Raw genomic sequence first — 24792 nt, 5'->3', positions numbered from 1 at the left:
CAAACCATGAGGAGGAAGGCGCTGCCTGCAGAGCTCAGAGACAGGATTGTGTTGAAGCTGTGTATATATTCATTTGTGACGGGGGGTCTTAGACTCAGTGTTTCTACTTTTGTGGCTATAGCCCTGCTGACGTCTGTCATTCTAACTTTTAGACTTATTATTGTGGATAATCACTTTAAAGTGGCTACTTGCTGCAGAATGTATATACAGTATATATATATTATTGTCCACTGGTTCCTACTGAACGCTAGAAAAATCTTTTAGAAAGTCTGGTCACTACTAAACTGCTCCCGGTGACAACATCCAGGATCCATCTCTATCTGGAATATGTTCCAAAACAACATTTTTCTTCACCAATGGAAGATTGGGAAAGGGTGGGTGGGGGGGGGGGTTGCTTTATTTATAGCTGCAGGTACCAATATGAACCTCCACAGTCTGTGGTTAGATTACAGCACTTTGGTTAAAGTTAGGGGAAGATAGTGGTTTTGGTTAAATGTTAATTAACGCGTTGTGTCTGAAGTGACTGTGAACGTTTTCTGTTTTACACCAACATCACTTCAACTGGATATTATACTGCAAGATCAGATATTGTGGAAAACACATACACTGTCTGTTACTGACATGTCCATGAATGTATGTGTGTGTATGTTATCTTGTTGAGTGTTTTGTGCGATTTTTATTTAAATTTCTATTAATTTCCACGTTGTTGTGTCTGAGGACAACCTTTAAAATAACATGATCTAACTTCCCCTGCAGCGAAACATTATTTAGAAAGTCTAGACTACTCTATCCAGACACTGGGAAGGTGAACTGCCATGAGTGAGGTGGCAATGAGGACCTCTCGCTTTTCAAACAGGAAGCATTTTCAATGTACAAATTAAACCATCTCACCACACTGACTGGATGAAGAGCTGGAGAGAGGTGTTTCATTACAAACTGAGTTTAACTATGATCCATTCAGATTTGACATTTATTTTGCAACATGCAGCCCTCACCCTTTACTGCATTTCCTGCTTTGCCCTGAATGGGCACTCTTGTTTTGACCACGTGTGTCGGTCTGTGCTGAGCTGCCTCTGCACCAAGTTGAATGTATTTATGAAATCACTCCTGAACTCCAACTGCTTCCTGCTGTGAGTTAGAGTTGGGACTCCAAACCCTTGAATAGGATTTCATGCACTGACCCTTCACAGTGTGAGACTCGGAGCGCTGGAGCCCCACACCTCATCAAAGAATGCCAACGTCAGTCTTCTCCGGTTACCCCCGGGAGCTCTGTTCCAGTTTTGTGAATGGTTTTGATAGTGATATCCGCTTTGAAGATACATAGTCGTGTGAGGCTCACCCGGAGAAAGAATCAACCCCGTGTTCAACCTATACCACAGCAGCTCAAGCCCAGAGATGACCTGATAAGGCAGAGAAATGGGTGCTAGTCATGATGGAAGAGAGTTTGGAGTAGTCAGAGCCTCCCTTAATCCCTCCCTGCTGTATTTATCTACTTCTTTTGTGTCACCAGCTTAGAGGCTCACTCCCCATACATTGCATCCCATTGTAGATGAATTACTGAATACCAGCTGGAATGTGCATGTCCTTTAGCAAGTATTAGTGACTGAGAATAACTGAATAAGTTTGACAGCTGAAACAAAGGCCATATGATAGCTTTGCAGTTTATGTAACTGTAAAGGTGTTTTGCACTCATGTGTTCCTGCAGACTGAGACCTGTTTGTCTCAACCGGGAGATCGCCACAAACTCTTGGTATAATGTCAAATTTGGTTGCCTAAGATAAATCTTATGAAAGTTTTTGAGTGAGAGAAGGCGGGGTGGAGGGGTGGAGGCAGCTCAGCCATCATCACTCTGCAGCTCCTCCCACAGAGGGCAATCACCTCCCTCCTGCTTTTGTTCACTCCCATCACACTGAGGTTAGGTCACCCTCAGAGAGCTCCACAGTTCACTACAGATAACCACAGGCTGCTCTCACAGCTCAGCATAACACAGGTGTGACTGCATCTGACTGAGGACATTTTCTCTACCTGTTAATCATCAGCCTGGCTCACACATTAATCTCAGTCTTTTATCTCAGACATTTGTCTGACACTTGGCACTCTGTCTTTATCTGCTTGTGCATCGCTCGCAGCTCCATTTTAGGAGCACTTTTGGACCTTCTGAACCAGACCTGATCAGTTACAGAGCGGCAGATTCTAAGTGTGCATCTACACAGTGCCAGAGAAATGAATTTTGATGAAATTCTCCATCTCATCGGAGGCTTTGGGAAGTTCCAGAAGACCTTGTATATATGGATCTGTCTACCTCAGATCTTTCTTGCGTTCCACATGCTGGTCTCTGTCTTCACTGGAGCTGTTCCTCCTCATTTATGCCGCTCCACGTGGCCTTCAGCTGTTACTCCGGCCGCTACGAATTTCAGCTTTCTGACCGCCCCCGATGGCCAGCCTGACCTGTCCTGCTCTGTCCCTTTGAACCACAGTAGTGCTGTCAGTCTTGGTGATAGACACCCTACCGGGAGCTGCCAGGGTGGCTGGGAGTACAGCACCCACACCTTCCAAAGCACCATAGTAACTGAGGTGAGTTACTCGATTCAGGATTTGAATTTTCTGAATATCTACATTTTCACCTGTTGTTTTTAACATGATGGCTTCATGCAGTGCAGGAATGTGGAGGGGCTTAGCAGTTTTATTACAGTGGGCTCTGGTGATATCTGAGACAGGGTTAAGCATGGTATGGGTTGAGACATGGACTCCTGCAGTGCAGGCATCGTCTTGGTCTCTCCAGACACCCTGCCTTCCTGCCAGGTTTTGTAATGCATGAACCTGAGGGGTGGGCAGCAGTGGTTACGTGACTGGAATGCTGTGATTGGACAAAGCAATGTCACATGTAGCAACACAACAGATCATCTGGAAAGAGATCTGCATTTAATTTAGAAGGCTCTGGGAGCCTGCCTGTTCACCACTGTGGACCTTGATGGAAAGATGCCCAAGGCTCCCTAGCATTTCAGCTGTGGATGATATTAAGGACCTTTGTGGTATATACATTAGCTTGCTCTCCAACAGTGCAAGCTGCCTAATTACAACTTCACAGACAATGAAAATAGTCTAAATCTAGCTATGGCATGATGTGTGCCTGTATTAAAACAAAACCAGATCTCCAAAGTCTCTGGAGAGGTCCTAGCACACTGCAATGTTACTTCCACCACACAGTTTTGTGTGGAAGTGTTGGACCGAATAAACAGATGATTTCTTGATTCTTAGGGCTGGACCAGTATTTGTCTCAAGGTAAAAGGCCATGAGGTCATCAAGATCAAACAGCTTTATCCCCTTTCGAGCACGAATATGCTCAGGAATTTGCCACTGGTGTCTGACAGTTGTCATACATAAGTGGAATTATGGCTTGATTTTGGTGCAACAGGAAATGTTCCGGGAGCAGCAAAATTATTAGGATTTATCCTAATGAATGTTTATTGCTGATAAGAAGAAGATCCCGCATCCAGTCATTTTTGAGATGCATGTGTTAAAGTGATTGCAAAGTGGATCTGTGGGCATAACCTGGCAAAAATATTAGTCATTATCCTATGGGGACCATGAACCTGCCAGAAATCATGGCTATCATGGTTATGTCACTTTAGCATTCAAACCAACCAACAGTGTCACTCTTTTCAGCTGTGTGACAGAACTCTTCGACCCAGTGAGCAGGTTTTTCTAAAATGGGAAAATGTTTTCACCTAATTTCTTGTCTTTGTTTCCTGCAGTGGGACCTGGTTTGTGACAGTGCCAGCCTGAACAACATGGGCTCCTCCATCTACATGTTTGGCCTGCTTGTTGGAGCAGTGGTGTTTGGGAGCTTAGCTGATAAGTATGATATATTTATCTCCAGAGCACTGTTGAATGTATGATGTAGCTCTGAACTCCTGGTGTTATCTTGTTTCTAGAATTTTGCATTCCTACATTTTTTTGTTTTGTTTACATGAAATGACCAAGTTGGGAAATGTTTTGTCTTGTTCCAGGTATGGTCGTAGGATCATCATCCTCATCAACCTGGCTATCCAGGCCGTATTTGGGGTTGGTGTTGCTTTCGCCCCCAATTTTTACGTCTACACTGCCCTTCGCTTCATGGTTGGAACATCCATCTCTGGTGTTATAATGAATGCATTTGTCCTAGGTCAGTGTGCTGGAGAAACTTTAAGCTTTATCTGATTAATTTCATGATTTATTGTGATTTAAAGGGGGAGTTCACTCAATTTACTGGACATGCACTGTCATATCTAGCCAGGCACATTGGTTTGGTTTAAACCACTGAAAAATTATAAACCTAAAAGCAATGAAGTAATGTTGCAGGTGCTCACTGTGAACAGCGTTCAGTGGAAACTGTTTAGCTGATGGAGGTTACTGACCAACAGGTTGTTGATATCTCAAAACCTTGGGCATGTTGCCTTTACTTGACAGTGTAGGGAGAAGCATAAAACAAGGGCAGAGTGAGAGGGGTATGACAACCAACAAAGGTTCCTCAGCCAGAAATCAAACCTTTGACTCCCAGTTCCTGGCTTCCTCTGCATGGATTGTGCCCACACCAACGGGCCATCTTCTGTCAATTCAAAATGAGTGCTACAACAGTATTTTGTAACTCATCCTAAAATGGATGAATAATCATGGTGAATTGTGGTCGAAAAGGGATAGCATCAAAACCAACCACATTACTCATCAAGAGGAGAATTAAATCATCACTTGAAGAATATCAGTTTGTGTTTGGAGACTACAGATTTTTGACATAATGTGGACCTTTACCAGGCAGGGAGGAAGAGGAGGATCAAGAATTTCCCTGATGCTCCATAATCTCCATAATGCATCAAGAAGATGCATTATGTGAAATTGTTGGAGCATTTTTGGACCAAAGCGAGGGACAATAGTTGAGAGTATTTAATGGATATGCCCCACTAAATCACTAGACCATTCCTGAAATACTCATTGTGATTAGGATTTTAGCCATAATCATGCAGCACTTTAAAATGTTAACAGAAATAGTACAGCAGATGCACATACACATACACATACACATACACATACACATATGTGTCATTTTGTTGTTGTGTGTGCACTCAGTATGCTGTGTGACCTCTGTCCTGTTTATGTCCTGTGCAGGCACAGAATGGACTGGATCTAAGCAGCGGATGCTGGCTGGTATAATCACTGACTACTTCTTTGGTTTCGGCTACATTCTGCTAGCTGGAGTGGCGTACCTCATAAGAGACTGGCGTAAACTGCAGCTGGCTATTTCAGCACCTGGCTTTCTCTTCATCTTCTACATCTGGTGAGTGGGCAGCAGTGTGACCCAGATTTGATGCAGGGTGTATGGTATGTCCAGGAAAAAAGTTTCCAAAAAATGACTTTAACAGTATCTGTAAAAAAACAAAAAAAACATTTGGTTTGTGAAAGTCTGTGATGAAGAAAATGCCCTTTCATCCCCTGTGACTGAAAACTATATGCATATATTTGGTACCACACACGCATGACAATCAGCATTAGCTTGCTGATTGTCATGCGTGTGTGGTACCAAATTCCTCTCATACTTTTGATGTAACAGTACAAAAACTGACCTAATCTCTCTGTCCATCTCCTGCTGTAGATCTTATCTGTGATGCTCATTTTTAATTATCAGACATCAATTGAATAATGGCTGCATTCCATTTAGCTGTTTCAGTTTGAGCTAATGTTATTAGTTTCAACTGCCCTTTTGTCAGCAGTGTGAATTTGAAGTGTCCCCCTGCAGCACAGTGGGTCTTACCTGACTGTAATTGGGTCATCTGAGCAATTTGTCTTTACAATTTCAGGGTGCTGCCAAAGTCGGCTCGCTGGTTAATGGCCAATGACAGGAAAGAGGAAGCGTGGGAACTGATCCGGAGAGCGGCGCAGATGAATGGGAAGCCCCTCACCAAAGATCTGGAGATGTCTGAGGTACAGCTGCAGCAAGTTTTTATTATTTACTCATCTATAATCATAAAATAAATAAAGTATATTTATAAAAAAAGTATATCTATCAATAAATATGTTCATTTATTTAATCAGCAAAATACCAACAATAATAAGAAATAGCGAGTACACTCATACCAATGTAAAATTGACCCTTCACTGAGGTTTGTCCACCTGATTGCTACACCTGTCGAGCTTTTCATTCTCACACAAGTTTACAGATAACAACTGCCAACAAAATTCTTAGTCACTTTTGAAACAGTGTCCTTTGTTTCACACAGACACAGACAACAGCAGCTTCAAAAGATTTTACCAGATTTTAAAAGCTATAGCTAGCTAATTAGCATAAAGTTAGCTCCATGAGTTGGTTGAAAACATTTTTATGTCATGATTACAGCTGGCTTGTAATTAAACAAAACTCCTGAAATATGGCTTCATTCATTGATATTTTCAAAGACTCATATTTTATGTTTAGTTTACATACTGGTTATACTTCAGACAGTATATTTTTAGCTTTAGCAGAGAAAAGCCCTTTAGGATGAGGACTAACTTGTCTGTTTGGCAAACTTAAGGCTACAGTATCTCTGGTAATGTTTGCTGAACTGTTCTCCAAATTTAAAAAGAGCAGAACAACATCAGCCTAAACCAGCATTGCCATCTGTCAGTGGGAAACAGCTACATCCTGCTCTAAAAGTTACCAGATGAAGTCACACACTGTGTGAGTGTAATACCTGTGTGACACAGGTGGAACAGAGTCAAACAGATGACTCTGTCTAAGTCTGCACCACCGTTACTTTGCATAAATGTTTTGATGACTGGTTATCATTTAAACATGCAAACTCCTTTGACAGCGCTGTGTTTCACTGGCTTTATCACCCTGTTTCTTATTCACTGTTTCACCAGATCTATAAAATTGAGGAGAAGACAGAGGTGAAGAAAAAACACTCATTCATAGACCTGGTCCGAACGCCCAAAATGAGGAAGCAGTCTCTGATTGTTTTTTACCTCTGGTGAGTATCAGCAGAACATTACCTCTGTCTTTACATCAGTTTCATTGAGTCTTCAGAACTAAGAGTACATGTACCTGGAAATGTGCGTTTTCTCTCTGTTTGAGGATACTGCCTGTGTTAGGTAATGTGTTGTAGATAATTAGAGATGAACTTCTGAAGAATTAAAACATAAGCCTGCCCACTCATGGTTTGGGGCTGTGTGGCCGCTGACTCAAAAACACAGATTTCTGTCAACACCAAACCTCTGTGATCCGTCATTACACTTCTATTGTCAGTCGACCTCAGACTCAAAGGTTCTGAGATTTCAAACATTAACACAGCAACAATTGATTTTTGATGTAAAAATTGAATTGATGTAAAGATATAGTGAAGTCATGGGAGAACAAAGTCACACCCCCTCTGTGTGTGCTGTGATCTGAGTTTCTCTGGTCTGTGTTTTGGTAGCCAATCAGGTTAAATCATGTACATGTGCATGTTAGTGCATGTGAGTCCCTCCTGTTAACCTGTTGGCCCTCCCCACATTTATAAGGGGCCACCTGCAGTGCAGTATGCAGCGTTCAGGTGAGAGCAACCTGCAAGAATTGTCTCTAGAAGAAACCACATCCAAGAGCTTTTTACCAGCTCCATCAGTGTCATTCGTGCAACCGTGGCCCCAGCGGATAAGTCCAAGTCTGAATTTGGGCGTTGAGGTGAAAGTGAGGCTGGAGGTGGCAACGAAGCATTTGTTTTGGTCAGAGATGCTGGTGGTGTTGAGCAACATCTAGTGGCAGTGACGATCGCTTACAGAACCTGTAAACAGTGATTGATTGCTGGGTGAACACAGCAGCACGTGCAGGCCCGTGCACAGACATTTTGAGGGACAGGTGCTCACGGGGAAAAAAAGGGGCATCCCTCTCATAATTATTCAATTAAATAAAGTTACTTACATGTTTATTCATTTCAATATAGTACAATGACAGATAAAATGATCAATTTACACAGAGACAGTGGTCTTTAGCTCTGACTTATTCTACATTTATCACAAGAACAGGCAACAACAAAGAAAACAATGACACACTGGGCTTTAGGGCATTTTTACATGTATAGACTGTTTGCCTGTGGTCTATAAAATAATAATTCAATATCAACAAATCTTCTTATAAAACTGAAAAAAGCTAAATAAAATAATAATAAGCTAACCAAACTAGAACATAGCAACAATAGGCTCAGTGTGTTCTGTGCTCTGAGGTGAAGGGAGCACCATTCTGCAATCGGTAAAATCTATTTTGTGCAGGATAATTAAGGGTTAATCTTCAAAAAATGTACCAGCAGTAGGATATGATGTTTATGCAGTCCAGCAGTCACCAGACTGTCAGGGGCCCAAATTCGAGGGCCCAACCTTACTGCTACTTTTTCTGAGGTCACATTTTAATGGACCATTTGTCACTTAATAATGTTTTAATAATATTTAAGGTAAATAGTAGCTCTTCTGGTTCACTGAGCCCTGAGCCTTGTCTCTGTTACAGCAAATAAACTACTTCCACTATGTGTATCATGTATGTCTAAAGGAGGCAGAGACACACCGAGCAGCAAGCAGGAGAGAGAGAGGTCATTGTAACTGTAGACAGAAACACCAGCAACAGGAAATGAGACTGTATGCTTACTGCAGTACAGCAATAAAAGCCTCTGTAAGAAATAAAGAGTTTCTGTCCACTGGAATGCTAGAGGGGTTTTAATTAGAAGTGTTGACCTTGTATCAACAGTAACTACAGCTGTAACTTTGACATGACAGATGGGAGCAGATCAAAATGAGGCTTTGCTAAGATCAGTTCTACACATCAGACAGAGGGAGTTAGAAATAAAGACCTGCCCCCATTAAAGAGCTATGCTGGGATAAATAAAGGCCCCTGCTCCTTTCTGAGGAAAAACAGTAGCTGAATACTGTTGTGGATCCAGACTGAAGCTGTGCTCTGTGTGAGAGACACAATAAGAAAGATTCTGTCTCTTATAACTTTCTCGATAAGCAGGCAAGTGAATATAGCTGTACTCACTGCTCAGTCTTTGTCTTTAACTCATGTGTTTGGTGATTTTGTCAGATGAAGTTGTGGTAATAAAATCAGGATCTGACCTTAGGTCCACAAATATTTTGCTGTTAAGGTTAATGGAGGCTGTTGCCTGAGTTAGTCTGTCTGTATTGAGTTGTTTGATAGTAGTTTTAATTGTTGCCATAACAAGGACAAACACTATCATCACCTGGTCGTCACCAGTGAAGGCAGGTCAGGGAGAACTGCAGCTCTGCAGAGCTCTCAGCCTGTGGACGTTAACTGTGGATGAGGGAGGGGGCAGGGGGGCCTCACAAAAACAGAACTCAAACACAGTTGTTGGTCAATTCAACAGCTAAATCAACTTTTAGATGAGAACTGATGCCATGGGCCAAATGTAATAGTGTCAATATAAAATTAGAAAAAGAAAAAAACAGAAAGTCACTTATGGCCGAGGCCAAAAGGGGCAGTGTTTGAGCACCACCTGAGGTCTATTTGTGCTCTGGCCTGAGCACAGGAGCTACTCTCCACCCAACATTTATGGGCTGTGATCAAATTAGAATTTCTGCTCATTTAACTGTCAGATAATATAAAAAATATGTAAATGGGAATATTTGAGTTTGTCTGGAAACAGACGCTCAACAAAGAATCCAGCTGTGAGTTATTTGTTGCTGTTTGCTGAGTGAAAGAACTCACCTGTTAATATGCACACATCATTTTCACATGTATACAGCATATTTAGATTGAGCCAGATGATGCTAGATGCTGTGTTATGCTTGAGAAGAACTAGTTTGTATGATGTGATGTCCAAAAAAGTGTCAAGGCAAAAAGTGTTGTGAAGTTGTGCTGAATGTCCACAGGCAGCGTGAAAAGCCAACTGTCACACAGAGGGAGGATTTGCTCATTTAAATATGAGGATTACAGGACACACATTCCTAGACAGCCTCTGTGGAAGCCCTGTGCAACAAGCATGTCAAGTGCAGGGTTGAGCTGCAGTGGTTAGTCCTGGTATTATCAGTATGGTAAGGACTGATGTAAAATCAGACTCTGATATCTTGATTGTCCAATGAGCAGTTGTGAGGACAGAGTCTAACACACTGACACCTTCAATCTGCTGCTGGTTGCTTTTCCAGCCAGAGAAAAGAGGCTATTGTCATTTTTTATTTCATTTTGAGCTGACCTGGCAATTAGGCCAGACCTTGACTGCTCTGCACTGACTGTGCCCTGCGGTCCTGGACTGTACTGGACTGTGCAGCTGCAGAAAACAGCTGTGATCAGAAGCATGTGTTTAAGCATGTTTCTCCATCCCAACAGTTCAAACTGATCTGCTGATGAAAAACGCCAACTAATTATTAAAAACCAATTAATTTAATAATGTAGAGAACCAAGACCTATGATTTTTGACCACTGCCCACAGTGTCAGCTGTAACACAATCCACCAAATTACTGATCCAAAAGACGGAGAAATTCATTTGACATGTAATTGATTGTGGTTTTGCTGCACAGAGCTGCAAGTACAGCTGGTCAGAGTGGCACTAATCTGTTTTTAATGAAATACTTAGAATAAAATACTGAATCATGTCACATCTGATTTGAGTCACTTTTAAATACGCTTGATATCTGACTTGTAGCGATGCAGCAACAGTTGCAGGAATGTTTTCAGCTGGAGGAGGCACCAGAGGAGAGGAGGAACTATACTGTCATTCATTTCACACACACAATCTGATTTTAATAGTCTATCACTGCTTGCTCTGACGCCGAGATGAGTCTCCATTCAAAACCCTTGTGCTTCATCACTCTATTCCTCTGCTGTGTATGAATCATATATGAGTAACCAGGTCACATGATTCATACTACAAACCACATTCACCCAATCACACATTTTGCCCAAGGACACTTCAACATGCAGGATCTGGGGATTGAACCACCAATCATCTGACTCCACAGTAAATATCAGAGGACATCACAGAACATACTATAGGAAACCAGCATGTTGTTGTTGCAGTGTATTAATGCAGTGCTGCAGTGCTGAAACATATCTGAACTACTGTGGTTTGTATAATAAAAGACAAAATAGAATAAAAGTAAATATTGGATCATAATACATGGTCTGGACATTGATAAGTGAAAGTTTCATACTGATAATCCTTGCACCTCAGTACAGAAATGACTGTGTGTGATTAAGAGTCATGAGGATACGTTTGGACACTCCTGTGTGGTAACCTGATGATGAAAGAATCATACACAGATATTAATGACCAGATTATTTTTCATATCATGTGCTGAACATGATTAAAATCATTGCAACGAGCGATGAATCCCCTCAGGGTTGGACATCTCACTTAAAGCAGCAAAGTGTCCTGCTGGTTATTGCAATAACCAGTATTATCAGTATGGTGGTTATTGCAATAACCAGCAGCTGCTATTGAATATTGGCCACACTGAAAGGATAAGTGAACAGCCTGACTGAAGAAAGAATGGATGTGGGCTTGAGGGTTATGTCAGCAGTGGCTAACTGCAGTAAGGGAGAACAGGAAGTGTAATGTAGGTATTTATCAGATGCTTTTTGCAACAGTCACACAGCATTTGAGCATTTCTGCACATCAGCTGTAACAACAGCAGCTTGCCTTTGTTGTGTTCTTACATAGGTGGACTATAATGAAATATCTCTTTTGTGTTCAGCCTGTTGTGACTCTTGTCATTCAAACTCAGTGGAGTTCAGCGTACTGTGCAGGCTGTTGGGTAAGATGGGATAGTTAGGCAAGTGTGATATAAAGCCACATGGTGAATATGATGATCATATTAAACCTTCATTACCCCAAAGAACCTAGATACTTTATGATAAGTAATTACACTGACTCTGCTTCAATGTTGTAAAATAATAAAATGATCCAATGGGGTTGAAAACTTTTTATGGGCACCGAATTTAAAGAGTTGTGTCAGGGGAACCTGTACGGATTCTCGCTAAGATGGTTTTACAGCTGTGCTAGTGGCTCTGTGAGAGTGCTTAGAGATGATTATTAAGAAAACCTAAGATGGATGAGCTTTTGAGTTAGTTTTTGATCCTTAACAATCAAGGTGAAATTAATGTAGAACTATAATCACCCCCTCGCGGTTGTCTGCCTCCGCCACTCAGACTAGTTTCAGATTACTTCCCTGTTTATCCAGAGTCATGTAAAATATTAACCATTTGTGTGAAATTTTATCATAATTGCTATCTAAATTCTTGAGCAATGGCTGAAAAGTCTTTTGTGAGGTCACTGTGACATTTGACCTTTGACCACCAAAATCTAATCAGTTCGTCCTTGAGTCCAAGTGAACGTCTGTGCCAAATTTGAAGGATTCCCTTGAGGAGTTCTCAAGATATTGCATTCACGAGGCCAAAATCGTGTTTTGTGAGGTCATCATGATCTTAACCTTTCACCTTTCACTTTTAGTCATCAAAACCTAATCAGTTCATACTTGAGTCCAGGTGAAAGTTTTTACCAAATTTAAAGAAACTCCCTAAAGGTATTACAAAGATATTGGGTTCACAATGCCAAAACCACATTGTGTGAGGCCACCATGACCTTGACCTTTGACCTTTGACTACCAAAGTCTAATCAGTTCATCCTTGAGTCCAAATGGACATGTGTGCCAAATTTGAAGACGTTCATTCAAGGCATAAAAAATGGTCGTGACTGGTATGCTACATGCATGCAATGTTTACAGGTTAAATTCAACAACATTGCTAGCATTAGCTTACCATAATTAGCTCTAAACATACAGTGCAGTTGAGGCTGTTGTGGTAAAAACCAAAGTAATGGACAAACTTGATCTGATACTTTGATCTGGACCAGGTCAGGAAAAAAAATGCCAGGTGATCCTACATCATTGTAGTTTTTAAGACTTAATATTTAGAGGATTTTATCAGGATGTCTCTCAGAGATCTTTGTAATTCCTGCATGTGTCTGTGCATTTTGAAGCGTCTCTGCAAACCACAAATGCAAGTTTTTGTTCTTTTAAAAACAACTCTTTCTTCCTCTTCAAGAGTTTACAGTAAATGGCATCTGTAAAAGCTGCTGTCTTGCAGCTGTACAGTCATAAAGATGCAGTGTGTGGTTATGGGAACAGTGGAATTGAACTTTCATTTTCTAAATTTATGGTGAACTTCATACTTTATCATGTACTTCATAATAAAACAGTTTGTAGTTTACTTTGTGTTGCCAGAGTAAAACTGAAACTCACAGTTTTACTAAAGGATCAAAGCAGAGCAGCTGAATGATGTAAACTACTGAATATCACACAGCTCAGGTCTGTTCATTTATCACAGCAGAGGGTGTGTTGAAGTCACCTGGTTTAGGATTTGAACAGTCCTTTACTTTGGCTCCATCTGTTGGTGGTGGTGTGAAGAATGACATTAGACAACAGAGATGTTTCATTTCCCTGCAAACTAACATGTATTTCATCATGATCACTGAAATACTCTACACTAACATACTGACTGCAGGTGCTCAGATTTAGAACATGAGGTTGTCTCATCTGTCTGCTATTTACACTCAGTGTGTTAGTTATATGATGAAGGTCAGAGGTCAAACAACTTTCCTCCAAAATGACACTTTTTTTTTTCTTCCTCACCTGTCTCAGGTTTGTCAACGTGCTCGTGTACTACGGCCTGTCCCTCAACATTTCAGACTTCGGTATGAACATCTATCTGACCCAGCTGATCTTCGGCCTGGTCGAGATGCCTGCACGCACCATCACCCTGTTCACCCTCAACCGCTCCCGCAAAATCTCCCAGCTAGCTTTCCTAGCTGTGGGCGGCACAGCCTGCCTGCTGACCATCTTCATCCCCAGTGGTATGGACTCGTGTCATTAATTTAACAATGGACATATAGTTAGAACCAGATGGTGGTAGATCTCATTCTGTTGACAGGCATTTTCAGCTCTGTCTTTTCTGAAAGTGTAGTTTTCAGGTTGGAAATAAGATAAGTTTCATGTCCATGTTTTTCATGTTGAAGCTTTTCCTTCTTCTCTAGACCTGTCTGTCATCAAAACAGTCCTGGCCATGATTGGGAAGTTCGGAATTACAGCTTCCCTGTCCATTATATATGTCTACTCAGCTGAGGTGTTCCCCACTGTCATCAGGTGAGTAGGCCTTCCTGTTGATGTAACGTATCAGTCGTGGTTGGTGATGTGCTGAGTGACCCTGTGGCTGGATGTATGATTTTCAATTTATGACCCTGTGTGCTTTTTATTTATCTCAAATCACACAGCTGTGATGTTGTAACTGAAGTTACAGCTGAAGCAGCTGAGCACAAAACAACTAGGAATAATGAACATGGTGTACAATACAGTCTCTGTTAGTCCAGTTGATGCAGATATTTGTGATATTCTTTAACAATGACTTAGAAAACACAAGCACGTGTGCTGTAGCAGACGTCCTGCCAAACCTCTATTAGATTTTCATTTGAAAACTGTTTCCAGGTCCTACACAGAGTTTGAGACATGAAATAAGATACTTGTGGAAACTAAAATAGTGGTATTCGTAATTTGAATATGTTGAATAGGTCTTATTCTAAACAGCTGCATTTGGAGACAGTGGGAACCATAAGTGGAGAAAAACATTTTGTCTGATTTAGTACATCTGTTGTTTTCCAGACCAATAGATACAAACCAGATGCTGGAAAATCTGACTAACACAGCAGTTTAATGTTAGTATTTACAGACCGACACCATCTATGCACACAATGTGTTGATCAGATTTTTCTGCACTAATGTTCATGTTTAATCAAAAATAAAGACTGTTTCCCTTATCTTCCTTTAATATAAGAACTCAGCCTGTGTTGATAATGAAGTGATGACCATTATTTGTTCAGGACCTTAACATCAGAGGAATCCTCATCCAGTAGTATCTGTTATCCAGATAGCCAGTAGGATAAAAGATTGTGTAGTAGTTCAGCTAATGTTAAAAAATGGAAATTGTGGTTTGATTTTAAAAATAACAACAATAATAATCAAATCACTCATATTTGATTTCAAGAAGAATATAATCACAAATTGAGACTGATCTTCAGTATGTTTATAGTCACAATAATAGTAAATGACCACAGGACCACTGTTCCCATCTCCCTCCAACCTGATTCAGCTGGAACACTTATACCACTCACTGTGAATAGCTGTGTGAATGCAAGTCTACAGGTTGCCTATTCCAGGATCATTACTTCTTCTAGGAAAAAACATTGCACTGATATCTATTTTTATTAATGATACAGATGAAAGAGCAGATAAGAAGCTAAACTAATGTTTGTTAACTGTCATTAACCTCTGTGATCATCATTGCAGGACTCATGTATTAGACTAGTTTAGTTTTAGCTGCAGTGCCTTCAGAAACTGTTCAGATCCCTTCACTTTTTGCACATTTAATGTGTAGATGTCATTTTAAATTGACATCTACACATCACTCTACACTAAATAATCCATTATGACAAAGTGAAAATAGATCAAAACCTGAAATTTACATACGTTTTCAGACCCTTTGCTGTGGCTCCAGACTGTGGTCAGCTGCTTCCTGTCTGCTCTGATTATCCTTCAGATGTGTCTAGAGCTTGACTGAACTCCACCTGTGGTAAACTGATGTGGTGGATTTTCTGCTTAAATACTGGACTCAAACACAGAAATGAAAGCACAGACACAAATCAACCCAAACATTAATAAAAAAATAACAATAATAATATTTAAAAAAAGAAAGATTATCATTGATCAATAAGGGGACAAGGTTCACACAGAGTTGGCAAGTATTATCACTCCTTGTCCCAACAGTGCAGAGTCAAACCAACCTTTTCATAGATCAAGAACAAGAGACAAGGAAACGACCACAGATTGGTCAAAATACATATCAGCTTATGTTTACAACCAACAGCAAACAACTACAAGACATACATATACACATCCACTACATACTATCCACTGTGTCCTAGAACACAAGATGCTTAAAGTTACATCAGACTCCACGTGTATATAGGATGAGGAGAACAGTGGGCTTCTTCAACATATGACAGACTTCTTATACAATCAATATCACAAGAGAAACTTATGACTGAATGACTAGTCAGTTCATGATTTTACATCCACATATTGGTATTAAAAATGATAAACCAACCATTTAGCCTTGTATTACTTTCACACTGACTGGACAACTGGACATAGTTTAGAAACACACTGGTGTGTATAAGGTCTGATAATTAAAACTGCCTGTCAGGAAAAATAGCAAGTCATGAAGTCCAAGGAACCCCCACACAGTGGCTTCAATAACTGTGAAAGAGAAGGTCTTTCTGTGGTCAGATGTGGTGGTTGGTTAGATGGAAGCCACTGTGAGTGGCAGTCACATGACAGCCCGCTGGAGTTAGTCAACAGCATTTAAAGACTGAGAGCAGGCGGAAAAAGTTTCTCTGGTCTGATGAGACCAAGACATCCTTAAGGAAACCTGAGGCCACTGTAGGTGTACCTAATAAACAGAGAGTTTATATGATGTGCCTATATTACGTTTAAAACTACACCCAATGATCATTTTAATTATCAATTAATCTGCCAATTGTTTTCTTAATAATTGGTGATCTTGTTGCACTTGTTTCTCACTGAGATCAGTACAGATCAGAGGTTTGTGTGGAGGCTGTATGATTGCAGACTCAGTAATGCTGTGCCTTTAGGTTCTGACTCAGCTCCTCTTTCTCCTCATTAATCTCTGATTTACAGACAAAACGGGATCGGTATTGGCTCCATGTGTGCCCGGACCGGAGGAGTCCTGGCTCCCATGATGTACCTGCTGAGGAGCATCAGTCCCCAGGCTCCCATGGTTTTGTGTGGTCTCTGCCCCCTGCTGGGCTCTGCCCTCACCCTGCTGCTGCCTGAGACAGCCAATAAGCCCCTACCTGACACCATCGAAGACATAGAGGGAACCAGCCTCAGGTCTGACACCACCACTTTTATACCTTTGTTTTAAAGGGTCAGTTCACCCAAATTACAAATTACAAACTGCTGCAGGCTTTGAGTCTTTGAGATTGGGAATTTGTTGATGTGTTCAGGCAGGAAGTATTCTCCTTTGACAGAAAATGATAAATCACAACCAAAATAACAAGAATAATAATAATAAACTCTCAGACAAACCAAATCCTGTTAGGTTGGATGGTGGGTCTAGGTGGGCGGGGCTTGGGGCGTGGCTGAGGGCGGTGACTTTTTTTGTAGTAACAACACAAAGTTCCAGAAGTCCTGGTTTTAAGGCTCAGTTTCTGAATACAGGCTGTGTGCATTTCTCTGTGGACTGAGGCTTTGATACTTTCACAGTATGAATATAGAACCTAGACCTGCTCTATAATCAAAAACACATGGACATCTACCTTTAGACTGGATGGGACCTTTAATAGATTCTGGTATTTAGCCACAGTTTTGTGGCTTGGTTTGGGGGTCATACATTTCCCAGTGGTCATTAAATCAGCAGTGAAAAAACAAGCTGATTAACACTGATGTCGAGGCAGATTATATTTCACTCTTTTAGAAAATTAGAATTTGAAGACTTGACACTAGACTCTACTGTTTTCCCTCCACATCCTGTGGTAGTACATCCAGCTGTAGTGAGGCACAGAGCTTCCTGTGGGTAAAATGTTTTCATCACTTTCTTTGGCAGTGAGGAGGATGGCGGCGTCAAGCTCGTCGTCTTCGACACGTCTCTGAGGAACACAAACGTAGGCAGCACCAGGATGGACTGACAAACAGCAGCAGCACCACTGTGAGCTGCCATATGTCATGAAGCCGTCAGTGTTTTTTCAGGACTATAACAGAGACAAACATCTATGCTTCCAGTGGAAGTCAAGATCAGTCTTTGTTTCTTTGTGGGTCTTTGCAAGACGCCCAGATTCTGGACACACAAAAGTTTGTGCTCAAGTATTTTTGTTATTTTTCACTCTTTACTTTTGTTCAAGTTTGTTTTTATACATTGTCTTTGCTTTTTTTCCAGTGTTAGATATTATCAGCTCACTGTTTTTTGACAGTTGAAGAAAACTACTCACTTTAAATGTTATGTAATGTTAGAAATGAAACATACTTCATACACGTAGGAAAATGCAAATGACAAGTTGCAGCTTACGCATTGCAAACTGCCAGTGCAGCTAGGAGCTGATGACACTGGCCCCATGGTCATCGTCTTTCAGCTGCCTGAGCACCTACTTTTAAAATTTCAGGTAACACACTTTTATAATGTATATCTATTTATATAATGGACGGTGTCATTCAAATTCCAAGTGTTTTTGCAAACTGCCATTATTATAGAGACCAGGCATTAAGACTGCAGTAAGTGTTTTTCATCAGTTGGTGGCAGCAGAACAAACTGTAAACACAACACTGACATCTATGACATCTATCTAGCTCTGCTCTGCTCTGCTTTTCTGAATGAACAAGCTAGACGCTCTCATTGAGCCCACTTTGAGAGCGCTGAAGCAGACACATGTTAAGTTTGATCCAGCTTTATTTTGATTTGAGTAAGGAGACAGTGGGTCGTTAAGTAATGTAGATGGTCCAGTCCAGATTTGATAGGTCTCAGTGCAGACTTTTGATTTTTTATCTGGACCTGGTCTGATGTGGTCTAGATGTGGAAGCAAAATATACATTTTCTGGGTTTCAGACAGTGTTTAAGCTATACCTTAAATGTCTATAACACATTTTCAAAACAGTTAAGGGAAACTTAATTTACACAGCTGAGCAACTGATCCTTCATTTACTGCATCTCTTAAGTTTCCACGTAACTGCCGGAAGCAAACTTTCAGCATCGTCAAAGTCCTACGCAAAGTCAACAAATACCAATACCGTCTACATTACTTAAACACACGAGACCCAAATGTCTCAGACCCAAACCAAGATAACACTGGATCAAGGAACTGATCAATCAAACGTAACAGGCAGGACATATCCGATTCAACGCTTTCAGGGTAGGCTAAATGACAGCCTCCAGCTGGAGGTGGACTGTCTCATTAATTCAGAAAGACAGATCAGTTTTTTTTCTTCTCTAGTGAATGCATTACGTAGACATCACTATATAAAGCAGTTTCAGCTGTGCAGCCTGTTTACACGTCCAGTGAACAGAGTCATTCTACCTCATGAATGTGATGCCGTTCAGCTCTGCTCTGTTCTCTACATCCTCCTGAGGAGAATATCAGGCTCTCCAGCTGCTAAACGCTCCATCGTCTGTGGCTTTGTGCTGAGCACATGGCGTAGCATCATGTGTACATCATGTGTATCACAGCTTTTTTGCTGAAAGCAGCTGCCTGCTCAGAGCGGACTTGTGGACAAAAACCAAAACAATAAGCTAAAAGAGGCTGAAAGTCTCTGTGGAGCTGAGATTTGATTGAACATTTTTCATGGTTTTGTGTTTTCCTGCATTTTGCATATTTCTTTAATGGATATAAAAATATTGATTACTGCAGCTTTAACTCACAAGGCTCATTTAAAAGTGCAAACACTCATGTCCAAGCTCAGAGTTGGCACTTGGTACGCACATTCAGCCAGGTGAGCTACAGGTGCGCTGCAGAAAACACTCCACGTTTTGGATGTTAATCTCTGCATAAGCACAGACCACACAGTTCAGGCAGCCGTGGGGGGCATTATTACTGATTTGTTTATATTTTTGTATATTTTTACTTGTAAAAATGTATTTTTCTGTCATGTAAATGTTATAGACATAAATCTTTCCAGAACTGCGTCACACTGGCCAAACATTGCTGACTCCAGGCTGCAGACGTCTAATGATCGGTCCTCAGTCTCTGGTTCTGAATCTACAGAACTGTAGAGTTTGATTCAACAAACTGGCAGCAGTTTTTTATTGAAAATGACTGACAGAGGTAAAAAAAAAAAAGTGTAGGTCAACAAAAACTCAAAAATAATAATTGTCAATGATCAAGTAAGTCTTGTTTTCAAAATTCTAATTGGTCACTTGTTCTATCATTTAAATCTCTGAAATTAACAACAATCGTTTCAATAAAACTGAAAAACCTCTGATTTTACAGAACCTATGTCTATGACTGAAGTTGTTGATATGCTGTGTCTGTGCAAATTCTATTTTACAATAAAGGTTTGTTAGCATATCTTTTGTGTTTTCAGTTTTTCAGGTTATAAAAGCACTGGTTTGGGAGAAGAGGCTCAAATCAGCAGGAGTTAAGTCTGGATGAGACGACAAAAATCTGAGGTTTCAGGGGAAAGGGATGAATTGAGTTTTGCACCAGTGGCTCCAAAATTGTAATACCAACAGTATTCAGACAGGAGAATGGCGTGAAGAACAAGAGTGACAGATTTGTGAAAGGAGAGATAAACAGGTATTTCAAACACATCACTCAGATGTATAATATGAGGAGGCCTTCGTGGACTTTGATTTCAGTGATAGCAGGAGACCCTTGTGCTTGTTGTTGCAAAAAAACACTGGCAGTTTGGGCAAACTAATTTGAAGTCATGATGACTTATCATTGAATTGTAGGAAAAATTGTGAGCTAATCCATGTTACTGCTGTGAGGAGCCTGGACGTCCAGTGGTATAACTCAGATCTCAGAAACCAGAGCTTCAGCTTTTCCAGCAGCAACGATGACGTGAAGTTAAAATACATGCTGTGAGGCTGAGGAGCCCTTAGGACAGCTCAGCTTTGGTAAAGCACAGCTGGAACAAATAACATTCATGATAGCTCAGCTCCCTTATCTGTCTCATTAAGGCAGCATATACAGTACAGAGACAGGTACTGACTCACCTGAATAGAATGCAGCCATCAAGGTTAATAACGACACTTGAGCTTCCTCATGTCAGATGGCTGTCCTGAAGAAGGTCAGCATGTGAGCCTACGTCCTTTTATTGGCTGATGGTGTTTACTCTTGACTTATATTTTCACTTTCTGCCACCTCAGACAACAGTACAGTTTCTATTATTTTTATTTTGATGCAACAGAAATATATTCTAACAAGTGTCCCAGAAACAGCAACTTTACACCAAGATATATCAATGTGACAATGAAACCTAGACTTAACAATTGTGTTTAAGATCAGTTTAAACCAGTATAAACTAATAATTACAAATAGAACTACTAAAAAAATAGGAAAAGACAACTCATATTCCCTTAATACTGTTTTTATGTCACTATAGGGAGGAATCTAATAAATGCTCCAATATTTTATCAAAGAGACTTTTAGCCCATTACAGTTCAGAAAACGTGCTGTGCAAGTCAGATAAAGTAGAAGGATCGAGGTTCCAGGGATTGTCCCACTTTGCCATCTGCTGCCATTACTGCAATTCACATACTGAGAAAATCAGTGTACTACAGCAAATGATGAAATAATATACTTTATGATTCACTGTGTTAAACGCCTTTTTCAATCAATATATGGCACCAAAAAATTGATTCCCTTATTGACTGATTAATCAGCTAAGTAAGGGGAGTGCATCAAAGTGCAGAATTTCTTTTAATCAATACAATACTATAGACAGCTGTAGCTCTAAAGCTCATTTAATGAGTTATTTATGTATTATTTATTTCATGGTGTCCTGTTCACTCTCTTCAGTCAAAGAGAAGATAGGGTACAGAGAATCTGGTGGTTCACTAACAGTGTCTCTTGATCCACACGTTGTTGCCAGGTCTTCGACTGATGGATGGTGCTTTTACTTTTGTTTTTTGTTTTGCTTCATAGTATTAATATGTTTCCAAAGCAAATGACTAAAATTGCTTTGGACTTCCTGTGTTTATTTACAATTCTATTTAAATTTTTTAAGATTTTTTAAAACCATCATATCAGTATTGAGACCTTTAGAGCATAATCCCTTTGTCTCATAAGGTCTGCTCAGTTAGACGAGGAAGGTTGGCCTTTTACTTGACATCTAATATATTTACTCTTTATATGATATACCTTATCTAGAAGGGTTTTACAGAAGACTTCTAGGTTATTGATAGTGTATGAAAATGTTCTCATTTTTACTTTGTTTTCATCCGTTTATGAGAAATGAGAATTCAATTGTGATCAGAGATCATTCATTCTTGTTGCGTATACTTTAGTACACTAAATAAAGTGAAAAGATGTTAGTCTATAGTGAAATACTGATTTATGTGAAAAATCACTGAAATTGATAGGGACCAGGTATGAGGCCTTACATGACCCAAGAAGGCAGGACCTGGAGCCAGTCCCAGGGGTTGAGAACCAGATGCCAGTTCAGGGACCAGGTTAGAAGCCTTCCAAGAACCAAGAACCAGAACCTCTTGTAACACTACCCTGAAGTGAGCAAAGAATGGAAGGGGGGTTTAAGTGTGGGTACACATGGGGGGAGGAATGCCCTGACTGAGGAGGAAGGGTTGGGGTTGTGACTGGAAGGGCCTCACCTCTGGTCCATGTATTGGGCTTTGCTTGTCAATCCCTGGCACTGGCTCCAGGCGCCCAGCCTTGGTTTCTTTGGCCTCAGGGGCCTAACGCCTGTTCCCTGCACTAGCCTCTGATTCTCAACCCCTGGCACTGTCTCCAGGTTGCCCTCCCTAACTCTTTGTGACTGGGAGAACCTCACATCTGGTCCCTGAACTGGTGTTTAGATCAGAGTATTCAGTTCAGGGGCCAGTTACGGGTTCCGAGACAAAGGGTCCCTGAAACCTGAAACTGTATCTGGCTCTTCTTCTTAACCACTGGCACTGGCTCTAGGTCCCCTGCCCTGGCAGCTTGGGTATTGGAGAGCCTCACACCTGGTCAATGGCCTGAAAAAAAAACACAGATCTGCAACAAAATTTGAGGACAGTGTAGTAAGACAAAATGCCCACACAGTGATTTTATTTCTTTACATATAATAGTTAATGTTCTACCCCACACTCATCAGGAGATCCTGAATTAAGCGTGGGGACCAGCCTCCCAGCAACCAACCTTCAGGCTGTTGGTGTTGACAGCTGGCCATATCCCCAGAGTACATGAAGAGAGAGGACAGCTCACAGGTCGCCACCACAGTCCCTCAATCCTGGTTCCACCTGTTCAGGTCTTCCAGGAGGTCAACTGGAAATTCAGCATGTTTACACTGGTTCTTGCTCAACTCACCTGACCACCAAAATGAAGTTTTATCCCCAGCAGGGGCCGGCCGAATTCCTCCAGACTCATCCTGTTTAGAAGACAACAACAAATAATAATTAGTTTAGTGCTTAAATAAAGGCACCACTAAAGATGACTTACTACTGAGCCAATGAATAGACACAGTACGGAGATTACTGCCAGGCTGGGGTCCACAGCTGGGCATGGGGTCCTTACATGGGATGAAGGTGGAGAGGGGCTGGGGGTCCTCCTAGCCACTAAACTAGGCTCCACTGAGGTCGACTGTGACCCACCAAAGCATGATTTAGAGAAGTGAAAGAAGAAACAGAGCTAATCACGCCATAGGCCGAGTCTGAGGCCACAGACCGTGGGGCTGTAGCCTCAGACTGAGTGACAGGCTGTGATAATAAATAATAACAATAACGTTAGTTACAATAACAATTGTTACAACAATGTATTGCAGCATAGACATGATGTGCTGAACAAGTGCATACTGATGAACACTGTTCGTTCATTAAACTACACTGAAACTTTTTTTTGTTTGTTTTATTTGTTGTTGTTGTTTTGTTTTTGTTTTGTTTTTTTACTATTCAGATACAGCTCTGCCATTATTGATTGGTGGTATTTTAATGTCATTAGCTAAGTAGCTGGATGACTAGTTATTATTTACAGTACAACAGTAGGACCTGTCAGCAAAGCCGAATAGCAACAGTAATGAGTAGTGAAGATGCACTGAACACGCAACACACCGTGACACTGCAGCGCATAAACACACCCTCATGTAACCAGTCAAAATATGCCAGGTGCAGTATCTGTGTGATATTTTTTGGTTTGAAACAACCAACAGATTTTCGTTTTTTTCGTTTTAAAATTAGAAATTAATTATGTATTAAACACTAATTAACACCCTGACGTCTTTTCCTTTTTGGTTTAAAACGGAAAACAGATAATACTTTACTTTGATACCCGGACCCCTGACCAGGTAAAGCGTTGGTTTTCAGCTGTGTCTTCTGCCTCTGTCAGTTTGAGTTATTTCATTAGGCGGCTTCAAAGTGCTGTTCTGCGTGAACACACAAGATGGCGGCCCAACGTTAATTTAAAAAACAGGACATTCACCCCAATTAGTTAGTTAACTTACCACCTAGCACCGAAACTACATTCTTACATACAGACCGTTCAGAAATTTAAAATAGCGCAATAAAATTGAATTATTCAGTAGCTTCAGTGAAACTATACTTTAATGATAGATTCTATCTATTTTACTTTTATCTTCTACACTATTAAGCGTCTAAAACCTAAAACCTTTTAGATCTGCTGTGATACATGCATAAAATCCCTTTTGTTTTTCATAGTTTTATTAGACATCTTAATCGAAGAAATCTCTTACAACCTCCGCCCCTCCCGCTTTTCGCTGTCTGATTTCTGATTGGACAGGAGTCACGTCAGTCAACGGACCAAGCAAGTTGTGTTTGCTTCACTTGCTCCAAAAACTATGGAACCTAAATTGCAGCAAACAAAATACACATTAAAGTAACGGTCAGTTTTTAATAGTGCATTTATTTCATTTTTGATAACAAACACCAAACGCTACCTCAAGTTGAGCACTTTACTGCAATTTAATCAAAATCACCAAGCAATTGCGTTAAATAATTGGCACGACTTCTGCGTCCCAATCACGCCCGGCTACTACAAAAACTACAGCCAAAACTCCCCTCTATTATTCTTCGACGT

At 40.7% G+C, this 24792-nt stretch overlaps 1 protein-coding gene and 1 long non-coding RNA gene across 5 annotated transcripts; one reads left to right on the top strand and one right to left on the bottom strand.

Annotated features, from left to right (window-relative positions):
• The first annotated feature begins 604 nt into the window (after window positions 1-604).
• Window positions 605-20112, top strand: LOC139621684 (organic cation transporter protein). The gene is made up of 10 exons (XM_071478448.1): window positions 605-2574; window positions 3756-3859; window positions 4011-4165; window positions 5143-5311; window positions 5832-5955; window positions 6874-6980; window positions 13628-13839; window positions 14020-14128; window positions 16736-16948; window positions 17664-20112. The coding sequence occupies exons 1-10, from the start codon at window positions 2224-2226 to the stop codon at window positions 17743-17745; spliced, it is 1626 nt and encodes a 541-aa protein (XP_071334549.1). The 5' UTR covers window positions 605-2223; the 3' UTR covers window positions 17746-20112.
• Window positions 20113-20188: 76 nt separating this feature from the next.
• LOC139621685 (uncharacterized) lies at window positions 20189-24452 on the bottom strand. 4 transcript variants are annotated; one of them, XR_011691049.1, is made up of 4 exons: window positions 24200-24452; window positions 24020-24121; window positions 23230-23343; window positions 20189-23131 (listed from the first exon to the last, which is right to left on the bottom strand). It is a non-coding gene; the product is annotated as an uncharacterized lncRNA (long non-coding RNA). The 4 variants fall into 4 exon arrangements; XR_011691046.1 differs by lacking the exon at window positions 23230-23343 and having other exon boundaries at window positions 24200-24440; XR_011691047.1 differs by lacking the exons at window positions 23230-23343; window positions 24200-24452 and having other exon boundaries at window positions 20189-22758; window positions 22903-23131; window positions 24020-24175.
• Window positions 24453-24792: the final 340 nt, after the last annotated feature.

The sequence above is a fragment of the Trachinotus anak genome, unplaced genomic scaffold (genome assembly GCF_046630095.1).
Source record: "Trachinotus anak isolate AG129_WGS33_773 ecotype Australia unplaced genomic scaffold, CSIRO_AGI_Tana_v1 ptg000005l, whole genome shotgun sequence".
NCBI lineage: Eukaryota > Metazoa > Chordata > Actinopteri > Carangiformes > Carangidae > Trachinotus > Trachinotus anak.
Note: the sequence above shows the minus strand (reverse complement) of the source record. Positions and strands in the feature narration are given on the sequence as shown.